The sequence below is a fragment of the Capra hircus genome, chromosome 11, assembly GCF_001704415.2.
Source record: "Capra hircus breed San Clemente chromosome 11, ASM170441v1, whole genome shotgun sequence".
Lineage (NCBI taxonomy): Eukaryota > Metazoa > Chordata > Mammalia > Artiodactyla > Bovidae > Capra > Capra hircus.
In genome coordinates, this window is record NC_030818.1 from 105,761,410 (window position 1) to 105,783,822 (window position 22,413).

Below are 22,413 nucleotides of genomic sequence, written 5' to 3' on the forward strand. Positions count from 1 at the left end.
AAGGTGTGTGGCTCAGCCACTTCAGGGTGCCCTCCTGTGTCCTGACCGACCTTTCTTCTCTGCTTCAGCTGCCATCTGAACAGCTGACCTTTTCTAGCCATAGAAACCACCCAGGTCTCCATATGGATTTCAGTCTTGTCCCATTTCCTGTAGCTGCTGTAACACAGGAACACAAGCTGGGTGGCTTAAAACAATGTAGGGTCTAGGTCCTGCACACCAGTGTGTGGGCAGGGTGGTGCTCCCTCTGAAGATTCCAGGCTCTTCCAGCTTCCAGTGGCCTCAGGCAGCCCTTTCCTTGTAGAGGCTTCATGCCTGCCAGGCTTCTCCTGTGGGTGTCTGTAATAGACCACATCTCCTCTTAAGGCTGCTAGTGAAACTGGATTAGGGGTACACTAATGGCCTTAACTGGATGGCCTCTGTGAAGACCCTGTTTCTGAAGATCACATTCTGTGACGTTGCAGATAAGACTTCAGCATGTCTTGGGGGGAGGACACAATTCAGTCTGAGAGAGAGTGAAGGACAGGGAAACCTGGCAGGCTGCAGTCTGTGGGGTCGCAGAGACACAGCTTAGCCACTGGACAATAACAGCATTCAGTTCATAACAGTATCTGACACTTGCCTTCCCCAGACTTGCGCTGTAGAGTTGGGTTTTGTTGAATGGTGCCAGCACATAACGCAGTTTTCCAAGTCAGAGAGTGAGTGTGCTGGGTGCCCTCCCCTATACCGTGTGTCTAACGGGCACGGACCCCACCTGCCCCTGGGGCTCAGACACTCTCTGCTCCGCGCCCTCTGTTCACCTTCCTGCTCGCGGCTGGGCACTGGGCCCACCCTGTCTCCGTTCTCTGCGGTCCTGGCAGGATTCTGCGTCCGCTGATGCGCTGCACTTAGTGCCCACAGGCAGGTAGCTCCCTGCGGTGGACATGACCAGGGAGAGGGAGGGCAGCCTGTGCCCAGGCTCTTTGGGTCAGACCCTGGACTCCGCTCCCCTTTCACAGTCCGGCCCTCAGGTGACTCCGTGCCGCACGCTCCGGTGCCCGATCCCGGGCCGGCCTCGCCGCCGCGCGGGGCACGCGGGGCGGGTTGAGTCTGCCGGCCAGCAGGGGGCGCGGCAGCGCGGCCTCGCGGGCGTGTCCGTGGGGCAGGAAGTCCCTCCCCGGAAGAGGCCTGGCGTCGGCGGCGGAAGTGGGAGCCGCGCCGTGCACCCGGCTGGGCGGCCCCCGTCGCGGAGCGCCCGCGCTCGGCGCTGTCAGCGTGGCTTCCTTACTCAGCCTCTGCCGCGCGCTGCCCGCCACCACGGCCGCCGCCGCGTCCTCCGGGGGCGCGGGAGCCGACGGCCGAGTCCAGCTGTTGCAGGCGGTGGACACGGAGCTCACCGTGGACTCGGTGGAGTGGTGCCCGCTGGCCGGCTGCAGGCACTTGCTGGCGTGCGGCACCTACCAGCTGTGGAAGCCGGAGGGCCGGCCCGCCGACGGGGCGTGCCAGGTGCGCGGGCCTCCTTGCTTCGGGCCTCGGGCGGTCTGCGGCCCCAGGTGGCCGTTCCCAAGCGGCTCGAGTCCCCGACTCGAGCTCCTCTCAAGAAGGGCGAGGAGAGGCTCCTGAGAGGCAGAGCCGACCGCAGGCATTGAGACCTCTCTGGTCTGCAGCGGTGAGGCTGGAGTGGAGACATCTCGTGTGGAGCCACACGGGGTGGACGCGACCTTGGCCTGTGGCCGGAATGTCAGAAACGGCGTCCTGAACGCGGAATGTCGTCTGTTTGCCGGCGTGGCCCAGGTTGTGGGTGAAGTCTAGAGCAAAGAGAAAAGGGGATGTCACAGGAGCTCTACCTAATGCCTTGAAGGCATCCACTTATGCGGATCCAAACCTAAGCATTTTTAAGAGTGAAAGCTGGCACTGGGACCGTCCTAGGCAGGCAAACTGTGTCCCAAGGGAATCCTAACCACAGCTCCTTTCTGTCGGCCCCTTTAGAAGAAGCATTGTATCCTAATCCACCTACTCGTTTATCACATACAAGAGAAAAGACATTTCTCCAGCTCAGAAAATCAGTTCCCGAGAGTTGGCAAACCTCTTCTCTCCCTGTCCCTTTTCCCACCCTTTGGGTTCCTCGGTGTCTTAAGGTATTCGAAGAACATGTGCGTTTTTTTGTAGAGTGGACTGGGTGTCGCCGAGCCTCCGGTTCGTTTGGGCCGTCTCTACCTGTACAGCTGCAATGAGGACAGGTCTCCCTGCCCCCTGGTTGAGGTCCAGAGAAGAGACACTCCCGCGATCCTGGACATGAAATGGTACACGTTTGGTGACAGTCCCCCTTGGTTGGAATTCGTCATGAAGACCTGATTGTTTAGTCAGAGGAGCCTGATGCCTGGTGGCATCCGACAAGACGGGGAGGCATCTGCATGAAGTTGGGGTTCATTTCCTGTCCTGTCTTTCCTGCCTGTGGAGGCTGCTGTAAACTTGGGGTTCATTTCTTTTCTCAGTTTCCAAGCCGTACAGGTGCTGTCGGTCTGTTTGGGAAGCAGTGCTGATATTCTGCTTCATAAACTGGACTTGGAGGAACAGAACTGTAGGCTCCAAACTGGTTTTGGAACTGAAATCTATAACTGAGTCACGGGGGTGCCTGCGTTTCCCTGTACTCCGGGCACATCCTGTGTTCTGACTGGCACGTGCATTCTCTCCTAGGTGTCACGTTCCAGTGGCTGGCCATCCCGTCTTGGGTGTGGCGGATGCTTCTGGGTCCATAGAGCTCCTCCGCTTGGTGCCATCTGAGGTCAGTGACTGGGCCAGGCTTAGTGAGGGGTCCAAGGAACACGGAGGGAGGCTGTGCTGAGGTGATCTTTTTCTAGGATGATCTGTTCGGTGGTGAACTTTATCGTGAAATATTCTAAGGTAGCACACAGTTCACGGGTTTTAAGTTCACGGGTTCTACGTCTAACTCCCAAGAGGAAAACACCTTGTGTGTCACCAGCAGAGGAGCTGAAGCGACAGGCAGGCCCTTTAACCTGACAGGGGGCCTGAACACCCTGTTAGGAAAAAGCCTGGGCAGCATTCTTGGGCTGGCAGTGCTGGGCAGGAAGAGCAGTGTTTCCTGGGGCGAAGTGGTGTCTATCATCAGTAATTAAGAGAGCATAGGGTTCCTGTGGGCTTCCCCAAACATGGCACGGTGGGTAAGAAATCCGCCTGCAATTCAGGAGACGTGGGTTTGATCCCTGGGTCAGGAAGATCTCCTGGAGGAGGGCATGGCAACCCAGTTCAGTTTTCTTGCCTGGACAATCCCATGGATAGGAACCTGGCAGACTGTACTCTGGGGCCGCAAAGCGGCAGACACGGCTGAGCAGCTTAGTGACGTGTTGTCGCCCGGGCGTCTGACAGCAGTCCCATGTCACGCGTCTGTAGAATGCCTGCGTGCTGGGGGCGGGGGCAGGTGAAAGGAGCCTGACCACGTCTTGGCTCACGGGCGAGGGGAGTGGAGGGGCGGCGCTGATGCAGGCGCTGCGCGTGGGCTCTGGGGCGGGCCCGGCTGGCCTCGGGCCCACGGCGCTGAGCGCTGGTGAGGAAGGCCTCGCTCCAGACACGCCGAGAGCGGCAGCCCTGTCTCAGGAAGGACGGCAGGGCTTCCTGAGGAGGGCTGCGCTCAGAACCAGAGTTGCAGGCAGGAGTAGGAAGACTTGGGAGGCAGCACAGCTGCCCTGCAGAGAGAGTCCAGCCCAGAGAAGCGGCGTGTCCATGGCTGCCTGTGTCCGGGCGAAGTCCCCTTTGTCCTGTCCCTGGAGGCCCTGGGCGATGGGAAGCCGCAGCGGCAGCGCTTCCAAGAGGCTGCGCGGGCGCCGTGCTCGTCTCCAGGAGGGCTTGTGCAGCAGAGAGGCCCGCTTCCCCTGAGCTCTCGTGTGTGGGCAGGTCCTCCTTCAGCAGTGAGGGCTCCTGGAGCGGGCTTGGCAGTGTTCCCAGGCTCTGCTCTGCAGGGTGCCTGAGGACACGTTCACCGGAGTAGACAGTGGTCTCCTCGGGGCGCCGGGGCCGCTCGCTCCCCTCTGACGTCTTCCTTCTCTCTAGCAGGACACTTGGACGCTACAGCCCTGCTCCCGCTTGGCCCTGGAAAAGCAGTGTCTCACCTTGTCCTTGGACTGGTCCACTGGGAAAGCTGGGAGGTGAGGGCCAGCGGAGGTGGGCCTGAGTCTTGGCTATCTCATGTGAGAGACAGAAGGAAAGCCACCTTGCCGGCCGTGACTGTGGCTCTCATGCCTGGGAGTGTCACAGCCAGCCCTTATCCTGAAAGAGAAAGGGGGCATATTTTCACCAGGCGAAGCCGACCCTAGTTTATTTTGACAAGCTCATGGCAGCTTCTGTTTCTGCCCAGGCACGCCTCTTAGGAGGCTTGTTCACATACCAGGGCCTGGAGAGCCTCTCTCTGCTGTGTCTTGGGGGCATAACGTGTCCCTGCTTGGGAACCACAAGAGGTGAGGAGTTTAGGGCAGTGAATCGATTTCAGCCAGATTCTCCATTGGTTCCTTGCGTCCAGGGCCAGTGACCAGCCGTTGAAAATCATTAGCAGCGACTCCAAAGGGCAGCTCCACCTCCTGAAGATCAGCGAAGCAGGGCCCGGACTACAGGCTGTGGTCACGTGGCAGGCCCATCAGTTTGAGGCCTGGGTCGCTGCTTTCAATTACTGGCAGACGGAAGTCGTGTACTCAGGTTGGTATCCTCCGCTGAGTGCCCCCTTGAAGACTGGCTGAGGGTGAGGGGCGGGAGGGAGCAGAGGAGACACGGGTCACCGGGCGATTCCTCCAGCCATTCGTGGAGAGCACACTTTGGGGCGGAAGCCGAGCTGGTGCTCACGGAGCTGTCCTTGTAGAGCGAAGCGCGGTTTGCCCGGGCACCGCGGGCTCTTGGGGGGCGCTGCTCCCCCGTGGGAGCCCCCCGACGCTCGTTCCCGGGGAGGGGTCCTCGCCCTCCTTCAGAAGTCCGGTCGGAGACCCTTGCTTGCTGCCTGATCGTCTGGGTCAGTGCTGAGCGGTCGTGTTGGGTCTTAGGCTTGCATGTCCCCTTTCGGAATGGCTTCCCTCCCAGGGCAGGCCGGCGGCAGGGAAGGCCGGCTTCCTGGTGGTGTGCGTGGCACGTCTGGATGGGGTGGTGACGTGGGCAGCGGAAGCCCCTTCCACCCTAGTGGCCGCGGAGGGCATGGGGCTCTGAGAGAAGACAGCTGAGGGCTGCCGAACCCGCAGAGGCTGGAGAGCAGCTGAGGCCTCGTCTCCTGTCTGGGTGCTGGTGGCGTGCCGTGCTCACCTCGAGCAGTGTGGCCTGCAGCCTCATGTGGAGAACAGCGCGCTGCCCAGCCCAGGGGGCAGGTCCACGGGCCTGTCTGGTCGTACCCTGCGTCCCTCCCGGGCGTCAAGGCTGTGCGATCCGAGCGCCGCTTCTCCCTGCGGCCACGCACCCTCCACCCCGCAGGCTCGTCCCCACGCCAGCGCACTCCTGGTCCCGCCCGCGTCCTCTTCTCGCTCCGCATCATCGCCCTCCTGACTGTTACTGCGTCTCCACAGACACTGCGCTTCGCGGGTGGGAGCAGGCCTTGCCTCTGAGCTCTGGCTGTGTTGTCTTGCCAGCTCCCTGCGCTCATGCTGGGGTGCTCGCCAGCGCTCCCCTCCGCGGGCTCTGGCCGTGCCTGGGTTCCCGTGTGGCCCTGCCGTGCCCTGCACTCCGGGACAGGGTCTGGGCACCCAAATCAGGTGTCTCTGTCTGCTCGCCCCTCCCGAGAGTCTGTGTCTTGGTTTTGCCTTCTGAGCATTTCTTGGAATTGGCTGTATCTCTCTTACTCTCTTTCCACTTGTCATGACCACGGTCCCACGCTGTGGTCACGGCAGAGCGCCGAGCAGTGGCCTGCGTTCATGCTCAACCTCTCCTGCCCAGCCTCCCGTTCGAGGGTAGAGCAGGTGGTTGGACACGCGAGCTTCTCACTCGCGCGGTCCTGAGCCTTCTGCAGCTCCCACCCAGGGTACCCAGCAGGGACCCGGGTGTTCTGTGACTGGGTCTGCGCCTTCCTGGCTGGCCCTGTTTTGAGTGATTTCTGGGTTTGAGTGGTGACTGGGTCTGTGCCTACCCGGCTGGCCCCGTTTTGAGTGATTTCTGGGTTTGAGTGGTGACTGGGTCTGCGCCTTCCTGGCCCCGTTTTGAGTGATTTCTGGGTTTGAGTGGTGACTGGGTCTGCGCCTACCCGGCTGGCCCCGTTTTGAGTGATTTCTGGGTTTGAGTGGTGACTGGGTCTGCGCCTTCCTGGCCCCGTTTTGAGTGATTTTTCCTTGCTGTGTCTTCTTTTCGTCAACTCTTCTATGTTTCCTCTAATCTTGGTTTTTCACAGGTTAATTCTACTTTTCTGGCAGGGCCCAGCTTAAAGTCTCGTCTTTAGAAACACTGTATGCTCAGTCCCTCGCCGTTGGCCTCATGGCGCCCTGTCCTCTTCCTTTTTACTAATTTTTTGCCGCATCGCAGGGCACATGGGCTCTTAATTTCCCGACCAGGTATCGAACCTGCATCCCCTGCATTGCAAGGCGGATTCCTAACCACTGGACGGGCAGGGATGTCCTGAAACCACTTTTGATTTTGTGTTTAATGCTTACTTTCCCCTGAAAGGGGATCTCTTCTGGAGTTTTCCTTGTTGCACCCTTGGACAGACTCAGGGAGAACAGTAAGGACTTGATTTTCTGAGCTCTCGCTCATGGGTTGATTCTTCTGCTTTGAGGCTTAGCTGATTCAAGCCGCAGTGGAGTGAGACAATGTTTTAACAATTCGAGATCAATTCATTCGTCCAACAAGTGTCTGTTGAGCACCAACCACGTGCCGAGCACTGTCCCAGGGGCTTGGGAGATTCCTGTGAGGAAGATAAAGTCCCTGCTTTCACTGAGCTTCCAGCGCTTGGCGGAGACAGACAAGGAATGCCAAGTGTAACACGCTTGGTGGTGAATACACTTCGGAAGGAGGGAGGTCGGACAGGCAAGGGCATCGGGTGCCGTGGGCGGCACAGACTGTCCTGTGGAGCCTTGTGTGTCTCGAGCAGTTAGTGTGGAGCAGGAGGCGAGGGGTCACAGAGACAGGGCGCTGGGCTGAGGCCCCGGGAGTGCGCCGGCGTTTGCTCAGAGTGGAAGGGAGCCGTTGCGGGGTGTTGGACAGAGGAATGTTTTCTGGCTTAACATTTTAAAATTTAAGAGGATCCTTATCATTCTAATGAAAGAAAATGAAGAGGAACTAAAGAGGCTGTTGATGAAGATGAAAGAGAAGAGTAAAAAAGCTGGCATAAAACTCAGCATTCAAAAAGCAAAGATCATGGCCTCTTGGCCCATCACTTCCTGGCAAATAGATGGGGAAGAAGGGGAAGCAGTGACAGCCTTCATTTTCCTGGGCTTCAGAGTTGCTGCAGACAGTCGCCGCAGCTGCAGAATTAAGACACCCGCCCCTTGGAAGGAGAGCTAGGGCAAACCTGGACAGCGTACTGAAAAGCAGAGACGTCACTTGCCAGCAGAGGTCCGTGTAGTCAAAGCTGTGGTTTTTCCAGCGGTCATGTACGGATGTGAGAGTTGGACCATGAAGAAGGCTGAGCGCCAAAAATTTGGTGCTTTTGAACTGTGGTGTTGGAAAAGACTCTTGAGAGTCCCTTGGACTGCAAGGAGAGCCAACCAGTCCATTCTAAAGGAAATCAGTCGTGAATATTCATTGGAAGGACTGATATTGAAGTTGAAACTCCAATGCTTTAGCCACCTGATGCAAAGAACTGACTCATTGGAAAAGACCCTGATGCTGGGAAAAACTGAAAGCAAAAGGAGGAGGGGGCGGCAGAGGATGAGATGGTTACACAGCATCACTGATTCTGGGCATAAGTCTGAGCAAACTCCAGGGGATAGTGGAGGACAGAGGAGGCTGGCATGCTGCAGTCCGTGGGGTCACGGAATCGGACACGACTTGGTGAGTGAGCAACAGCCTTAGCTAGTGTGTTGAGTGTAGGCTGCAAGGGCTGAGGGTGTAGGCTGGGGGGCAGTGAGGGGTGAGGTGGGGGCAGTGGAGAGGAGGAAGGGTGGGAAACTGCTGCGTGCAGGCCGATCAGTAGGAGCTCCTGGTGGAGCACGTGGAGTGTGAGAGAAGGGAGCCCAGCGTGTAAAGAAACCACAGCCAGCTCTCTTTACGGCCCTGCCACGGAACGGCAGCTTGTATTTGAGGCTCACCTGCAGCTCAGTACCGGGATGGTGGCTTCTGCTGGTCCAAGGACACAGGTCGCGTTCACTGCCATCCCCGTCTGTGGTGCGCCCAGGAAGTGCTGGTGGGTGGGCGGTGGGCGGCGGGCGGCGGGCGAGTGGCGCATTCAGCGCGGTTGGCTCTGTGGTTGGTTTGCTCCTCCTTGCCCTCTCTGCCCGTCTTCCTTTGGGACACTGTGCCCGTCTTCAAAGACTGGCTGTGCGCCAGGGCACCGACTCCCCTCTCGTTTCTGTTGCTTCAGTTTCCTCAAAAGAAGCCCTTCTCCTGCGAGGTTACCAGGGACCTTTCTCTTTAAAACACACGGAAATGTGTTGCCAGGTGCAGGCGTCTGCGGAGCCTCCTGCGCTCCGAGCGCTCGGACGCGGCCATGCTGGCTCCTGGCTGCGCGAGCCGGAAGGGCTGAGTCTGTGTGGCGGGTCGCTCTGCGCCCGTGCCTCTGTCTGTCCTTCGGGTGAAGGCACGGTGGCGGCACAGCTGGCTGCCTCTGGGGCTCGCGTGCCTGTGTGGAAACACCCTCACAGACGTGACTGCACCCTGAGAAGCAGCTGGTGCCCGTCCTCAGCGTGCCTCCTGGCCAGCGGGGGCGGTTTCCATTTCCGTGCAGGTGGGGACGATGGCCTCCTGAAGGGCTGGGACACCAGGATGCCCGACGCTGCCACCTTCAGCAGCCGCAGGTGAGTCCTTGTGGGGCCAGCCCCGCCCCAGCCCATCCCCGTCCCGCCCCGGGCTTCTGTTGGGGAGCTTCAGGGCACCTTCTCAGCCCCCCACCCCGGGCTTCTGTTGGGGAGCTGCGGGGCGCCTGCTCAGCCCCCCATTCCACCCTGGGCTTCTGTTGGGGAGCTGCGGGGCACCTGCTCAGCCCCCCACCCCACCCTGGGCTTCTGTTAGGGAGCTGCGGGGCGCCTGCTCAGCCCCCCATCCCACCCCGGGCTTCTGTTAGGGAGCTTCAGGGCACCTGCTCAGCCCCCCACCCCAGGCTTCTGTTGGGGAGCTGCGGGGCGCCTGCTCAGCCCCCCGCCCCCCGCAGACACTCCATGGGCGTGTGCAGCGTCCAGAGCAGCCCCCACCATGAGCACGTCTTGGCCACAGGAAGGTGAGTCCCAGCTGTGGTGTCTGACCAGCCTGCTCTTTGAACCAGAGTGTGGGCCTTGGGGGCTCAGGGAGGGACTTTGTCCTGGAGGGGCAGGTCTGGGTCTCCTGTGAGGGGTGCCCTGCCTACGGAGCCCCCGTTTCCCGCGCGCTGGCTGAGATCTGCGGGTTTCAGCTACGACGAGCATGTTCTCCTCTGGGACATGCGGAGCCCGCGGCGGCCACTGGCGGACGTGCCCGTGCGGGGCGGGGTGTGGAGGCTCAAGTGGCACCCGTTCCAGCGCGACCTGCTCCTGGCGGCCTGCATGCACGGCGGCTTTACGATCATCAGCTACCAGAAGGCAGCAGGTGAGCGGCCTGCCCACCAGGCTCCTCTGTCCTGACACGCTCCCGGGTTGCCCGGCCTTGCCGTGACGGTGACTCCAGAGTCCCAGCTTCAGCCCCTGCTCTCTAACCAAGGTCCTCGCCTGACCGGCTCTGTTATCTGGGTGCCTCTGCACCAGTGACACCCAGCCCCACCGGGGCCTGGTCACTGCTGCAGACAGTTCGGGCTCAGCGGCCTGCACTCCAGACACGCTTCAGCCACTGCCCCGGTTCTTTCTCCTGCTCCAGGCAGAACCAGCAGGCGGACTGGCCTTCCTCTCACCAGGGGTCCCTCACGTTTTCTTCTCTTGAAGCCCCACCCTGACTTTGCCCCCATCCCCCCGCCCGGGGTCGTGTCCCCTCCTCCGGAGGGGCAGGTGGCCGCCTCACCCTCACGCATTCCCGACCGTCTCTGCCGGCTGTGGCCTCCAGGCTTCCCTGTCCGAGCCCTGGGCTCTGCTCCTGCCGTGTTGCTGCCCTTTGTCCTGTGGGCGCTCTGGCGGTTCTCTGCTTCTCTTCGCTCTCTCAGTGCCGGCTTCACAGTGATGGATCGCCTCTAAACACTGCTCACTGTGTCCCGTGAGTTTGGTGTGTTGTTTTCATTCATCTCAAACAGTGTCTTCCAGCTTCTCTGCGATTTCCTCTCCGACCCACTGGTCACCGTGGAGAGTGCTGTTTAACTTGCACATTTTTCAGAGCATCCTGAGTTTCTGTTACTGAGTCGAGTTTTGGGGTCACTGGGACTCACTGTGGCCGGTGTGCGGTCCGTCTGGGGAGGACCGTGTGCTCTCCCCGTCGGGGGCGGGCACCACCTGTTCTTGGTGGCTGGCTGGTTGTTCGCGTCTGAAAGTGGGCAGCCAGTGTCTGCGGTGCTGTCCACGTTTTAATTGGACCACAGTCGCTTCAGCGGTCTTGCTGGTTTGTGTCTGTGTCCTCCCTCGTTTCTGTCAGCTTTTGTTTCAGAGACGTGGGGGCTCGCTAGCTGTGCGTGTCCGGTCGTGCTGGCGTGTGGTCCTGCTGTGTCGACTCTTCTCATCACAGGACGTCGCTGTCCGTCTCCAATAGCGCTTGTTTTAAAGCCTCGGTCGTCTGACCCCAGGAGAGGCGCGCACGCCTCCCCCTGGGTGCTGGGTGCTGTCAGCCTGCCCGTGGCTGCGAGTCTGGAGCAGACGCACCGTGGCTTACGCGCTGCTGTCGGGCCTCCCGGAAGTGGCGCTCTGCCCTCCGCGCGGGGGGCTCAGCAGCCGCGAGACGCGGCTTTGTCCGTTTATTGCCGGTGTTGCTTTTGGGCGTGTGGCTGAGGTGGCGCCTCCCTTTCTGGTCACGCCGGGCTCACTTCGGGCTCCCCCTCTCCCACGCCCTGGACAAGCTGCTTTTCCAGGAAGCCCTGGACCCTCTTAGTAGTGAGTGCGTGTACACATATGTGTCTGCGGGTCTGCATAGCTGCACGCACACGTGCGTGTACCCGTTTGTGTGCACATGTATGCTCATGCCTGTGGGTCTGTGTATGTGGGTTTCCGTGTGCACACACGTGTGTGTCAGAGCCTGAGCTCATGCTGGCGCCTCTAGCTCGTCCGGCAGCACAGCTCTCCGTGCCGCGCCTGCTCTGCGCGCCCCTGGCTCCCAGCAGTCCTGGCTCTCGTGCCTGAGCCTGTGGAGTGCTGTCGGTGCCATGCCACAAGCAGCCCGACGCACCTCAGGGCTCGGACGCTCTCGCCGTCCTGTCTGTTCATTAGCTTGGTGCAGCCACTGTGCTGTGTTCAGGATGCACTTGGACTAGAGCTGTGTTTCTTTCTGTGTGGCAGTCATGTGTGAAACACAGTTCAGTTTGTTCCTTTTTTTGAAGGATGTTTTCATTCATCCTCATTGATTTAGTTTTCCTTTTGAATGTGTGAAAACATTAACAGTGTTCTAGAAATGAAAATTCCGTGAGCAACTTCCTGGTGGTCCAGACTCCATGCTTCCACTGCGGGAGGCGTAGGTTCGGTCCCTGCTTGGGGAGCAGAGGCCCCGCACACCATGGTGCAGCCGGAAAGAGAAAAGGGTGTGTTAGAGGCGCGCTCAGCCTCCGGGAGGCGGCGACGGGCAGGGACGCCCGGGGTGCTGCAGTCCGGGGGTCAGAGTCGGGCGAGACTGGGCGCCTGAACAGCAGCAGCAGCAGAGAGGCCCAGCCTCTTCTCACGCTGCTCCCACTCGCCTCTTGCAGGCAACCTGTCCGTTAGGTCGGGGTTACAGTTCTGTGTCTCTTCGCAGAAATTAGCATGTCTGTTTACATATCCATGCTTCTCCTTTGGCACAGAAAAGATGTTCTGCATGGATTCATGTTTGTTTACTTCACTTTTAAAGCACACCCTGGAAATCACTCCTTATGGGTTCACAGAGTTTGGGGGTTTTTTGAGTTACATAGCACTCCACTGAGTGGGTATGCTCCAGTTTCTTCCAGTTCTATCGGTTATTTGGGTTATTTCTAGTGTCTTATAGTTACAGATAGTGCTTCATATCTGTTGCTTTGCGTCTGTGTTTCTGCTTGCTAGAGGTGTGTCTTTAGGGTCAGTGCCTAGGTGTGGGATTGCAGGGCCCACAGACTGATACCTGTCTGACTTCATCATCTCACCAGCCACGGATGAGAACCCTGCTTCCCCACAGCCTTGCCAGCAGAATGTGTCCCAGCTTTGGAATTTTGCAGCTGATGGGTGTGAAATGACTTTGCACAGTAGCTGAGATTTGCATGTCCCTAATTAGGAGTGAAACTGAATACATTTTCGCTTGCCTGAAGGGCTGGCTTCATGTTCCTGCTGTTCTGAGCTCTCTTTGGCTGTTTTCTCTCTGACTCCTGGTCTTTTTCTCCGTTGGTTTAGAGTTCCTGTATTAGCCCGTGTATCAGTGTCATCAGCCCTTAATCTGTTTTATGTCGGAAATAATTTTTCTGTTTCTTACCTTGATTTTGCGTATAGTGTTTTTCCTCCCATACGAAAGTTGGGGTTTTTTTCAAAAGTGCAATCAGATTTATAGGTTTTTTCATTGAGTCTAGGTTTTTGAATCTCAGTTAAAAAGACAGCCAGGTCCTAAAGGAATTCATCACTGTTTTGTCGTATTTGTCAGACGTCATCTTTCTACAATTAGGACTTTGACCCAAGTCCTACTGTGTGACACGTGGAACTGTCCGGACGCTGTTCCTGGAAAGCCCATCCTCCGCCCGCCCCCGCCCCTGGTGACTCCAGACGCCAGCTCTTGTGTGCAGGCACCTCCCGGACAGACGCTGCGTTTTGCACCTTCTCTCCTGCCCCCTGGCTGTCTCAGTGTGTTCACACCTGCTCTTCAACCTCGGAAGCATTCAGGGCGTTTGTTAGAGTGGGCTGCCTGCCCCCTCTAGGTCTTTCTCAAGGGCCTCCTGACTATTCTTACGTTTGAACTTGAGTGTTGACTTAGCTTGTCCCAGAAAAAATTGTTTATTGGTTTTTTATAGGGATTGCGTTAAATACAAATTAACTTTCCAGCTGACTTATTTGTCATCTGGGATCTTATTCAAGAAAAGGGACACCTTTCCGTTTGTTCAGATCTGTTCTTGTATCTTTGTAGCTGTTCATTCTCTAAGCCGTGTCTGATTCTGTGACCCCATGGACTGCAGCACGCCAGGCTCCCCTGTCCTTCACCATCTCCCGGAGTTTGCTCAAACTCGTTCGTTGAGTTGGTGATGCCATCCAGCCATCTCATCCTCTGTCATCCCCTTCCCCTCCCGCCCTCAATCTTCCCAGCATCAGGGTCTCTTCCAGTGAGTCAGCTCTTGGCATCAGGTGGCCAAAGTATGGGAGCTTCAGCTTCAGTCCTTCAGTGAACATTTAGGGTTGATTTCTTTTAGGATGGACTGGTTGGATCTCCTTGCAGTCCAGGGGACTCTCAAGAGTCTCTTCCAGCACCACAGTTCAAAAGCATCAATTTTCCGATGCTCAGCCTTCTTCATGACCCAGCTTGACTGCTGGAGAAACCACAGCTGTGACTGTATGGGCCTTTGTTGGCAAAGTGATGTCTCCTCCTTCCAATACACTGTTTAGGTTTGTCGCAGCTTTTCTTCCAAGGAGCAAGTGTCTTTTAATTTCATGGCTACAGTCACCATCAGCACTGATTTTGGAGTCCAAGAAAATAAAGTCTCTCACCGTTTCCATTGTGTCCCCATCTATTTGTCACGCAGCGATGGCACCAGATGCCATGATCTTAGCTTTCGAATATTGAGTTTCAAGCCAGCTTCTTCACGCAGCCCTTTCACCTCCGTCCAGAGGCTCTTCAGTGTGTCTCCACTTGCTGCCTTTACGGGGGTGTCATGTGCACACCTGGGATTGTTGATATTTCTCCCAGCAGTCTTCATTCCAGCTGGGATTCATGCGGCCCACCATTCCACATGATGTACTCTGCATATAAGTTAGATAAGCAGGGTGACAGTGTACAGCCTTGATGTGTTCCTTTCCCAGTTTTGAACCAGTCCACGAGAACTGACTTTTCTTCTGTGTGCATACATCGTACATTTCTTGCTAACCATATTCCTCAGTAATCTAACGTTTTTGTTGCTCTTGTAGGCGGGCATTCTCTTCACTGTATCTTCTAACTAAATTGCTGTCTGTCTGAAAGTTGTTGCGTTTTGTCGGTAGGTTCGTATTCTGACAATTATAAACACGTGTTTCCATTAGTCTTGCTATTGACTCCTTGGGCTTTGCGAGTAAACTTGGTGTCATCTGCAGAAGGTTAGAGTTTTGTTCTTTATTTTCCCAACTGAATGCCTTTAGTTATTTTCTCATTTAACTTCATTTACTGGTGTCTCCAGTACAACTTTTAAAAAGAGTGGAGGACATCTTGCCTTATTCCTGACCCTGAAGAGGGGCCCTGCTAGTTCCCATGTAGTTTGATGATATATAAGGACTCAAGTGTGTCCTTGGAAAGAAGGTGAAAGCCTTAGTCACTCAGTCGTGTCTGAATCTTGGCGGCCCCATGGTCTGTAGTCTGCCAGGCTCCTCCGTCCATGGGATTCTCCAGGCAAGAATACTGGAGAGGGTAACCATTCCCATCTCCAGGGGATCTTCCCCACCCAGGGATCGGACCCGGGTCTCTTAATCGCATGCGGACTCTTCACGTCTGAGCCACCTGTCCTTAGTATTCATCAATTTCTGTTTTCTTGAGTATTTTTTAAAATCAGGAATTGTTGATTTTTTTTGTCAAATGCTTTTATACTATCTGTTGAACTGTATTTTTCTCCTTGGATACATTTATATAGTAAATTTTGTTTGTGGGTTTTCTAATATGGAATATATATTCCTGGAATAAATCACGCTTGGTTATGGTTTCGTTTTTAGTTGTCAAAGTAGTTTTTTTTTTTTTTTAATTAAAAAAATTTTATTTTATTGAGGTATAGTTAACTTACAATATTATGTTTCGGATACATAATATAGCCGCACTCCAGTCCTCTTGCCTGGAAAATCCCGTGGACGGAGGAGCCTGGTGGGCTGCAGTCCATGGGGTCGCTAAGAGTCGGACACGACTGAGTGACTTTCCTTTCACCTTTCACTTTCATGCATTGGAGGAGGAAATGGCAGCCCACTCCAGTGTTCTTGCCTGGAGAATCCCAGGGACGGGGGAGCCTGGTGGGCTGCCGTCTACGGGGCCGCACAGAGGCGGACACGACGGGAGCGACTTGGCAGTGGCAGCAGCAGAGAATGCAGTGACCCACAGCTCTAAGAGTTGGGCCCCGTTCACAGTTGCTCTGAAACTTTGGCTTTATTCTCTGGGCTGCACAGTTCAGCGCAGCCGCTCAGTCGTGTCCGACTCTGCGACCCCGTGGACGGCAGCCCTCCAGGCCTCTCCGTCCATCACCAGCTCCCGGAGTTCACTCAGGCTCACGTCCATCGAGTCAGTGATGCTGTCCAACCATCTCATCCTCTATCCTCTCCTTCTCCCCCGCCTTCAGGGTCTTTTCCAGTGAGTCAGCTCTTCGCATCAGGTGGCCAAAGTACTGGAGTTTCAGCTTCAGCATCAGACCTTCCAATGAATATTCAGGACTAATTGCTTTTAGGATGGACTGGTTGGATCTCCTTGCAGTCCAAGGGACTCTCAAGAGTCTTCTCCAGCATCACAGTTCAAAAGCATCAATTCTTGGCTCTTAGCTTTCTTTATGGTCCAACTCTCACATCCATACATGACCACTGGAAAAACCATAGCTTTGACTCTATGGACTTTTGTCAGCAAAATAATGTCTCTGGCTTTTAATATGCTGTCTAGGTTTGTCATAACGTTTCTTCCAGGGAGCAAGCATCTTGTAATTTCATGGCTGCATTTGCCAACTGCAGTGATTTTGGAGCCCAAAAAATAAAGTCTGTCATTGTTTCCCCATCTATTTGCCATGAAGTGATGGGACCAGATGCCATGATCTTAGTGTTTTGAGTGTTGAGTTTTAAGTCAGCTTTTTCACTATCCGCTTTCACTTTCATCAAGAGGCTCTTTACTGCCTCTTTGCTTTCTGCCATAAGGGTGGTGTCATCTGCGTGTCTGAGGTTATTGACCTGTCTCTTGGCAATCTAGATTCCAGCTTGTACTTTATCCAGCCCTGTATTTCACATGTATGTTTTTTGAAGAGATCCTTTGCTGGGGCGGCTTTTGTTACACGTCATGCGGGAACTTAGTTCTGCTACGAGGGTTCGAGCCTGCACGCCCTGCGGTGGAAGCGCAGTCCTGAGCGCTGGGCCGCCAGGGAAGCCCTGCACAGTTATCCTGGTGGCGCGTTTGCTTCCTCTGCGATAGTTTAGCTGTGACTCAGCTTAGCAGATTGCACAGTGGGAAAGAGGGATCGAACCTGGGTCTCCTGCACTGCAGGCAGATGCTTTATCCTCTGAGCCACAAGGGAAGCCCCTGTATAGTATATCCTGGTAGCATATTTGTTTTATATGTGATAGTTTAGGTTGTGACTCGGCTTACCAGATTGCACAGTGGGAAAGACTCTGCCAGTGCAGAAGACGGAAGAGGCGTGTGTGGGTTCAGTCCCGGGGTTGGGAAGGTTCCCTGGAGCAGGAAATGGCAGCCCACTCCGGTATGCTTGCCTGCAAAATTCGCCTGCACAGAGGAGCCTGGTGGGCTCAGTCTAGGGGGTCACGGAAAGTTGGACACAATGGATGCACACTGCTTGTATCTTTTAACCCTCTCTCTCTGTGTTGCCCCTCCCGCCTTCCCTCTCCTCACTGGTAACCACCGTTCTCTGTGCTGTGCTTAGCAGCTTAGTCTTGTCTGACTCTTTGCAGCTGTAAATAATGCTGCTGTGAACATTAGAGTGCTTCCTCGGTGGCTCAGAAGGTGAAGAATCTGCCTGAAATGCGGGCTATCCAGGTTCAGTCCCTGGGTCGGGAAGATTCTCCTGAAGAAAGGAATGGCAACCCACTCCAGTATTCTTGCCTGGAAAATTCTATGGACAGAGGAGCCTGGCAGGCTGCAGTTTGTGGGGTTGAAACAGTTGGACACGACTGAACGAATGTCTGCCTTCTGTCTGAGCATTCGAGGGCTTCCCAGGTGGCAGAAGCTGCCGGCCAATGCAGGAGACACAAGAGGCGTGGGTTCCACACCTGGGTCGGGAAGGTCCCCTGGAGGAGGAAATGGTCACCCACTCCAGCATGCTTGCCTGGAAAACCCCATGGACAGAGCAGCCTGGTGGGCTGCAGTCCATGGGGTCTGAGTCGGGCATGCACACACATGGACATTGGGGTGCCTGTATCTTGAATTTTTTTCACTTTCTTAGGAATCGAATTGCTAATCACATGGTGGGTAGGTCTGTGTGCAGTTTCCGAGGAACCTCCGTGCCACTTTCCAGTGTCTGGGCTGGTGCACATTTCTGCTGGCAGTGTAGGAGAGCTCTCTCTTCTCCACAGTCTCCCTGACATTTGGTGTTTGTGGTCTTTTGGACTATGGCCATTTCGACAGGTGTCAAGTTCTGTCTCATTGTGACTTCTATTTGCATTTCTCTGATGGTTAACAGTGTTGAGCGTCTTTTCAGGTGCCTTTGGGCCATCTGTGTGTCCTCTTTGGAAGACAGGTTATCTTTTCCAGTGTAGTATTGCATTCTGGGGCATCCTCATTTGGGGCTTTCAGTAATGTTCAAAGATGACACAGATTTTCTTTTATGCTATTTATCAGCACTATGGTTCGTTCATGTGAAAATCAAAACAAAAATGTGAAAAAAAATCTTTCATCGTCTCTTGAATAATTTATATGTCATTTGGGTTATCGTTATATTCAAGATGCGGTGAAAATTCTCCTGTGACTATCTGGGCCTGATTTATTTTTGAGTGATGATTCTGTGTTAACTTTCTCTGTATTTTTCTGTGAAAGCTGCTTTGTTTATGCTTTATGTCTCTACTGGGGTCAAAATCCCCTAACAGTCACTCGCTGTATCGTGTCACTCTGCATAGCCATACAGACACACAGACGTCCACCCTAGTTAGCAGTGTGTGCGCTCTCTTTTAAGAAGCCACTTTGCTTTTTCGTTTTCGCCGTGTTGTCACTGTTCCCCACCTCGTCAGCTTCTGTTAGCTTGCTGTTTCTCTCCTTCTGCCTCCTTAGTTCTTTTTTGAGTTGGGACTACAATTCACTTACGTTTGTTACTTTGCTTTGTATTATTTTTATGTCTGAATTATTCTCTGATTTAAGCGTAGTTTCAGGTTCTGATACATGGTGATTGTGCTTTCGTTTTTATGAAGAACTCTGTGATTCCAGCTTGTACTTCCCCGTCTATCCAAGTGTGGTTTAGTAGGTGGTTTTAAGCTTCCAGCTGGAGACGCTTCTTGTGTGTTTTGACCACATTGTTGACTTTGTTTCGGTGTGTTCTGATCAGCATTGTGCATACTCTCTCCTTCACGGAAGCTTCCGGCCGCCTGCTGCCCCGCGTGCTTGCTTAGTGCCGGGGTCCAGCCCCGGTGGATCCAGGGAATTCGAAGGGTGGACGGCGTTGGCGTGGAAAGACTTGTTTATTTATTAATATAAGATTAGATTAGGAAACTATAGTGTAGTAAGAACATTAAGTGGAGGAAGAGGGCTGAATAGCTTGGTTTACACGGAAGGCCAATAAAATTCCAGACAAGGAATTTGCACCATCTACGTTGGGCCACCGGCACCCGCTTGAATATCTAAGGGTGCCTCGCCTTAAGCTCCCTTTCGTGCGGGTCTTAACAGCCAGGGCAAGTAAGTAGACCTGGCGAGCCTCCGCGCCCCAGGTGGAGATTCAGCCTGAAGTTAAAGTAAAGAGCAGAGAGACGGAAAGGGAGAGAAGAAGAAAGAGAGAGAAAGACATGGGGGGAGCCAGAGTCCCAAGAAACCAGGCCGAGAGACTAGTTCGAGAAACTGGTCCGAGAAACTGGCCCCCTCCTTTATTGTTCAGAAGGCCTTTTATACTTTTGATAAAACATGGAGATCAATGGATAACACAAAATTATGTAGCGTTCGCAGCCCAGACTCTTTCTATACATCATTTTGTATACAAAAGGTCTCAGGTGATTTACATTATCTTCTGGCCAAGAGGCTTGTTAACACTTTTTGGCTCTCTTCCTTAATGAATGTTAATTTTGTTTCCCCTGAAGTGTTTTTCTTTAATCTGCATCTCCTTAAAGCATTAAAGTTACATCTCTATAGAACAAAGGTGCAGTGGGATATAGCAAAGAAGGTACTTAACTCAAAGATCTAATGTTGCTAATACCAGGTCTACTACTTGTTTTTCTATATACCAACTATATCTAAAAATAAAGGATATGAAAATTTGGCAGCAAGCATTGACTCAACAAATGAAACCTTTAATCAGTCCTATTCTAAAGATTTTGACTCCTCGGAAGCCCCTACATTCCTAGGATGTTTTAAGCTTCCTGTGCGGTCAGGAGGCCTCAAACAATCGCATGCGCAGCTGTACGAGTCCTGCAGGCAGGCTAGAAAGCCATCAGAGGGGTTTTTGGATTGAAACACTCTTTCAAATGCAGAAGACTAAAGCCCTGAATTGACTTTTTCCAGAAAATGTCAGAAGAGTGGAAAAGCAGAGCACAAAAGCCGGCAGATGTTTGTTGGGGTACATGCTTAGGAATTTCCAGAGGGGTCCCTGAAGTCTGAGCACGCCTTGCGTATGTCAGCTTCCTGCCTCATGACCTTGTCACGGGCCTTCCTCACGCTGGCTCCCGGCAGCCTAGCACTTGCCGCAGTGCCCTGAGCAGCAGGCGTGCTGCGTTACTGTGTGGCGCTGCCTGTGGCAGGAGGCTTTGTGTCCGCCTGGACCGCGAGTGGACACTGCCTGTGGTTGTTGGATGTGAAAGAATCGTAGGCCTTTACTGTGCCAGCGACCCTGCCTCCCAGGCCCCCAGATGTGCACAGCAAGGGGCAGGCGGTCTCCTTGGAGCTTCCTTCTGTGGTGGTGCCAGGTGCCTCTCTGTGTTCCGGGAGAGCCCGGCACCGGGCTTCTCTCTGCAGCCCCTTCTGCTCAGGCAGAGCCCTGGCTTGGGGAGGAGGGTCTCTGGTGCATTGGTTGTGTCCTTGGTCTCTTTCCTGACGCCGGCTTTGGGCTCTCGTCTTCACCGCTCACTCTGGGCACGGTTCAGAGGCTGATCACGACTCAGTGCTGTCGCTTTGATCCATGCACCGGGGCCGCCGCTATGGTGTCCAGGCGACTGAAGACCGAATGGCCGGCCCCTGGGCCGTCCAGCTGGTGACAGTTTTTCCACCCCCAGCTCACTTACCAGCCTCAGCCTTGGCCTGGACCCTTGACCAGCTCAGGTTTGCTGACACCTTGTCATGTTTATTTTTAGAATTTCTATTTATCCATCTTTGGCTGTGCTAGGTCCTCACCACAGTGCAGGCCTCTCTCTGGTTGTGGAGAGCAGGGCCTTCTCACTGTGGCGGCTTCTCCTTTTGCGGTGCACCGGCTCTAGGGCATGCGGGCTCAGTGGTTGCAAGCCTCGGGCTTAGCTGCTCCACGGCACGTGGGGTCCCCCAGACCAGGGACTGAACCGGTTTATCCCACACTGGCAGGCAGGTTCTTCGCCACAGACCACAGGGGGCCCCTCGTCATCTCTCTCCCTGGTCACGGGTCCCTCTTCAGCCTTTCTCGGTGACGTTCTGTCCAGAACGAGGCCTGACATTTTCCAGTCTTGCCCTTCATCTTCAGAGTTGCCACAGCAACTCACCACGAGGACAGCTGCTCAGGCAGTGAATGACTCCTTTCCCAGTCCAAACCCAGACTCTCTAAGGGAGCTCTGTGTGCCGGGACACTTCTGACATGTTGCCAGTTCCAGATGCCAGCTCAGCCCCGTCCACGCTCGTGGTCTCTCACACCAGCTTCCCTGCGGTGTGGTCCTGTTCCCTTCATTTCTGACGCGCCCCCTTCCCTCTGTCTGGCTCACGCTGAGCCCTCAGGCACCCTGGGTGGGAGCTCCGTGGCGCAGGCTGCCTCCTCTTGCAGGCAGAGTGCGTTCACTGCAGGATGCAGGCCTGCCCTTCTCTGCCTGTGTCTCAGCAGTCCTCTGCGTGACACACGGTGGTGGTTCTTGGAAGTTTCTCTTTGAGGGTGGGCAGGGTCTGTTGGGGGTGGGTGATGAGAGTAACTGGCTAAGTTTCCTGTGTCCTCCCATCTCGCTCCAGAGGAAGAGCAGGACGCAGTCTCCCTGTCCTACCCCTTGCCCAACTCGCTGGTGTATGGAATCGACTGGTCCTGGCTCCACTTCTGCCGTCTGCCACAGACCCAGCCGTCCTTCCCTGGCGGTGACCCAGAAACCAGAACAGCAGACCAGGACCCTACCCTGAAGGCTGCAGACCTGTCACCAGCACCCTCTTCGGAGTGTCTAGCTGACAGCGGAGTGGGTGGCACCACACACCAGAATGGGAGCAAGCTAGAGGCTCCTCTGCAGACAGAGGACGAGGATGGCCGGCTGCCCACTCCAGGGGTCAAGGTCTGTGACTGCGACCAGGATCTGGAGGCGGCAAACTTCGACATCAACCTTCTGGCCACTTGCTCTTTTTATAATCATGTTCTTCACCTCTGGAAGTGGGAGAACATCTGAGCTGGGGAAGACCTTGCTTGGTTTGACATGGTAAAGACAATTTCCACAAATAAAACCTAGAGTACGTCTTTATCTTTTTTGAGAATGAAGTGTCATCTCACTGTATGGGGCTCAGTGCATCTGTGGAATTTTCTCAGTAAATAGAAAACCTGTTGGCCTCTCAGATAAACATTATCTGCTGGGCCCTTCAAAATGGTGTCTCTGTGGCAGCAGGGGGTGGGGTGGAGGAGGGGCTTGGTTCCCAGCTCTCAAACTTGTCAGTTTCCTGTGTTTTGACTTTCAGTTCTTAGGACTTATATAAGCAACTATTTACATTAACTAAAAATTTTAAAGCTACTTTATAATACCAAAGTAGTTTGTTTTTGTGTTATATTAGTAGTTTTATATGAACATTAAAAAAAGATCATGGCACCAGAAGTGCTTGCATAGCCTCCCGTGCAAATAACCAAAAAGAAGGGTGTATTGCTTTAGCATACCATAAACTGGAAATGTTAGGTCGTATGGTGGATTAGTCACGCTTCCTCACTGTGGCTTAAACCTGGACACAGCTTAACTCCAGAAGTCCTGGGCTTGGGACTCATCTGCCTCCCACAGGCCATTCCTCCTCTCTCCCGAGGAGCAGATGTGTAACTCCAGGCCACTGTGGAATCTGTCAACTCCACAGCACCCA

General features: G+C 54.7%; 1 protein-coding gene across 1 annotated transcript; it reads left to right on the forward strand.

The window, feature by feature from the left end:
* Positions 1,012 to 21,828, forward strand: DPH7 (diphthamide biosynthesis 7; the record flags this gene model as incomplete). The annotated part of the gene is made up of 9 exons (XM_018054751.1): positions 1,012 to 1,482; positions 2,146 to 2,279; positions 2,674 to 2,761; positions 4,048 to 4,139; positions 4,511 to 4,683; positions 8,837 to 8,906; positions 9,260 to 9,325; positions 9,497 to 9,669; positions 21,325 to 21,828. Coding segments are annotated over 9 exons (1,686 nt in total), but the record flags the coding sequence as incomplete, so codon positions are not given.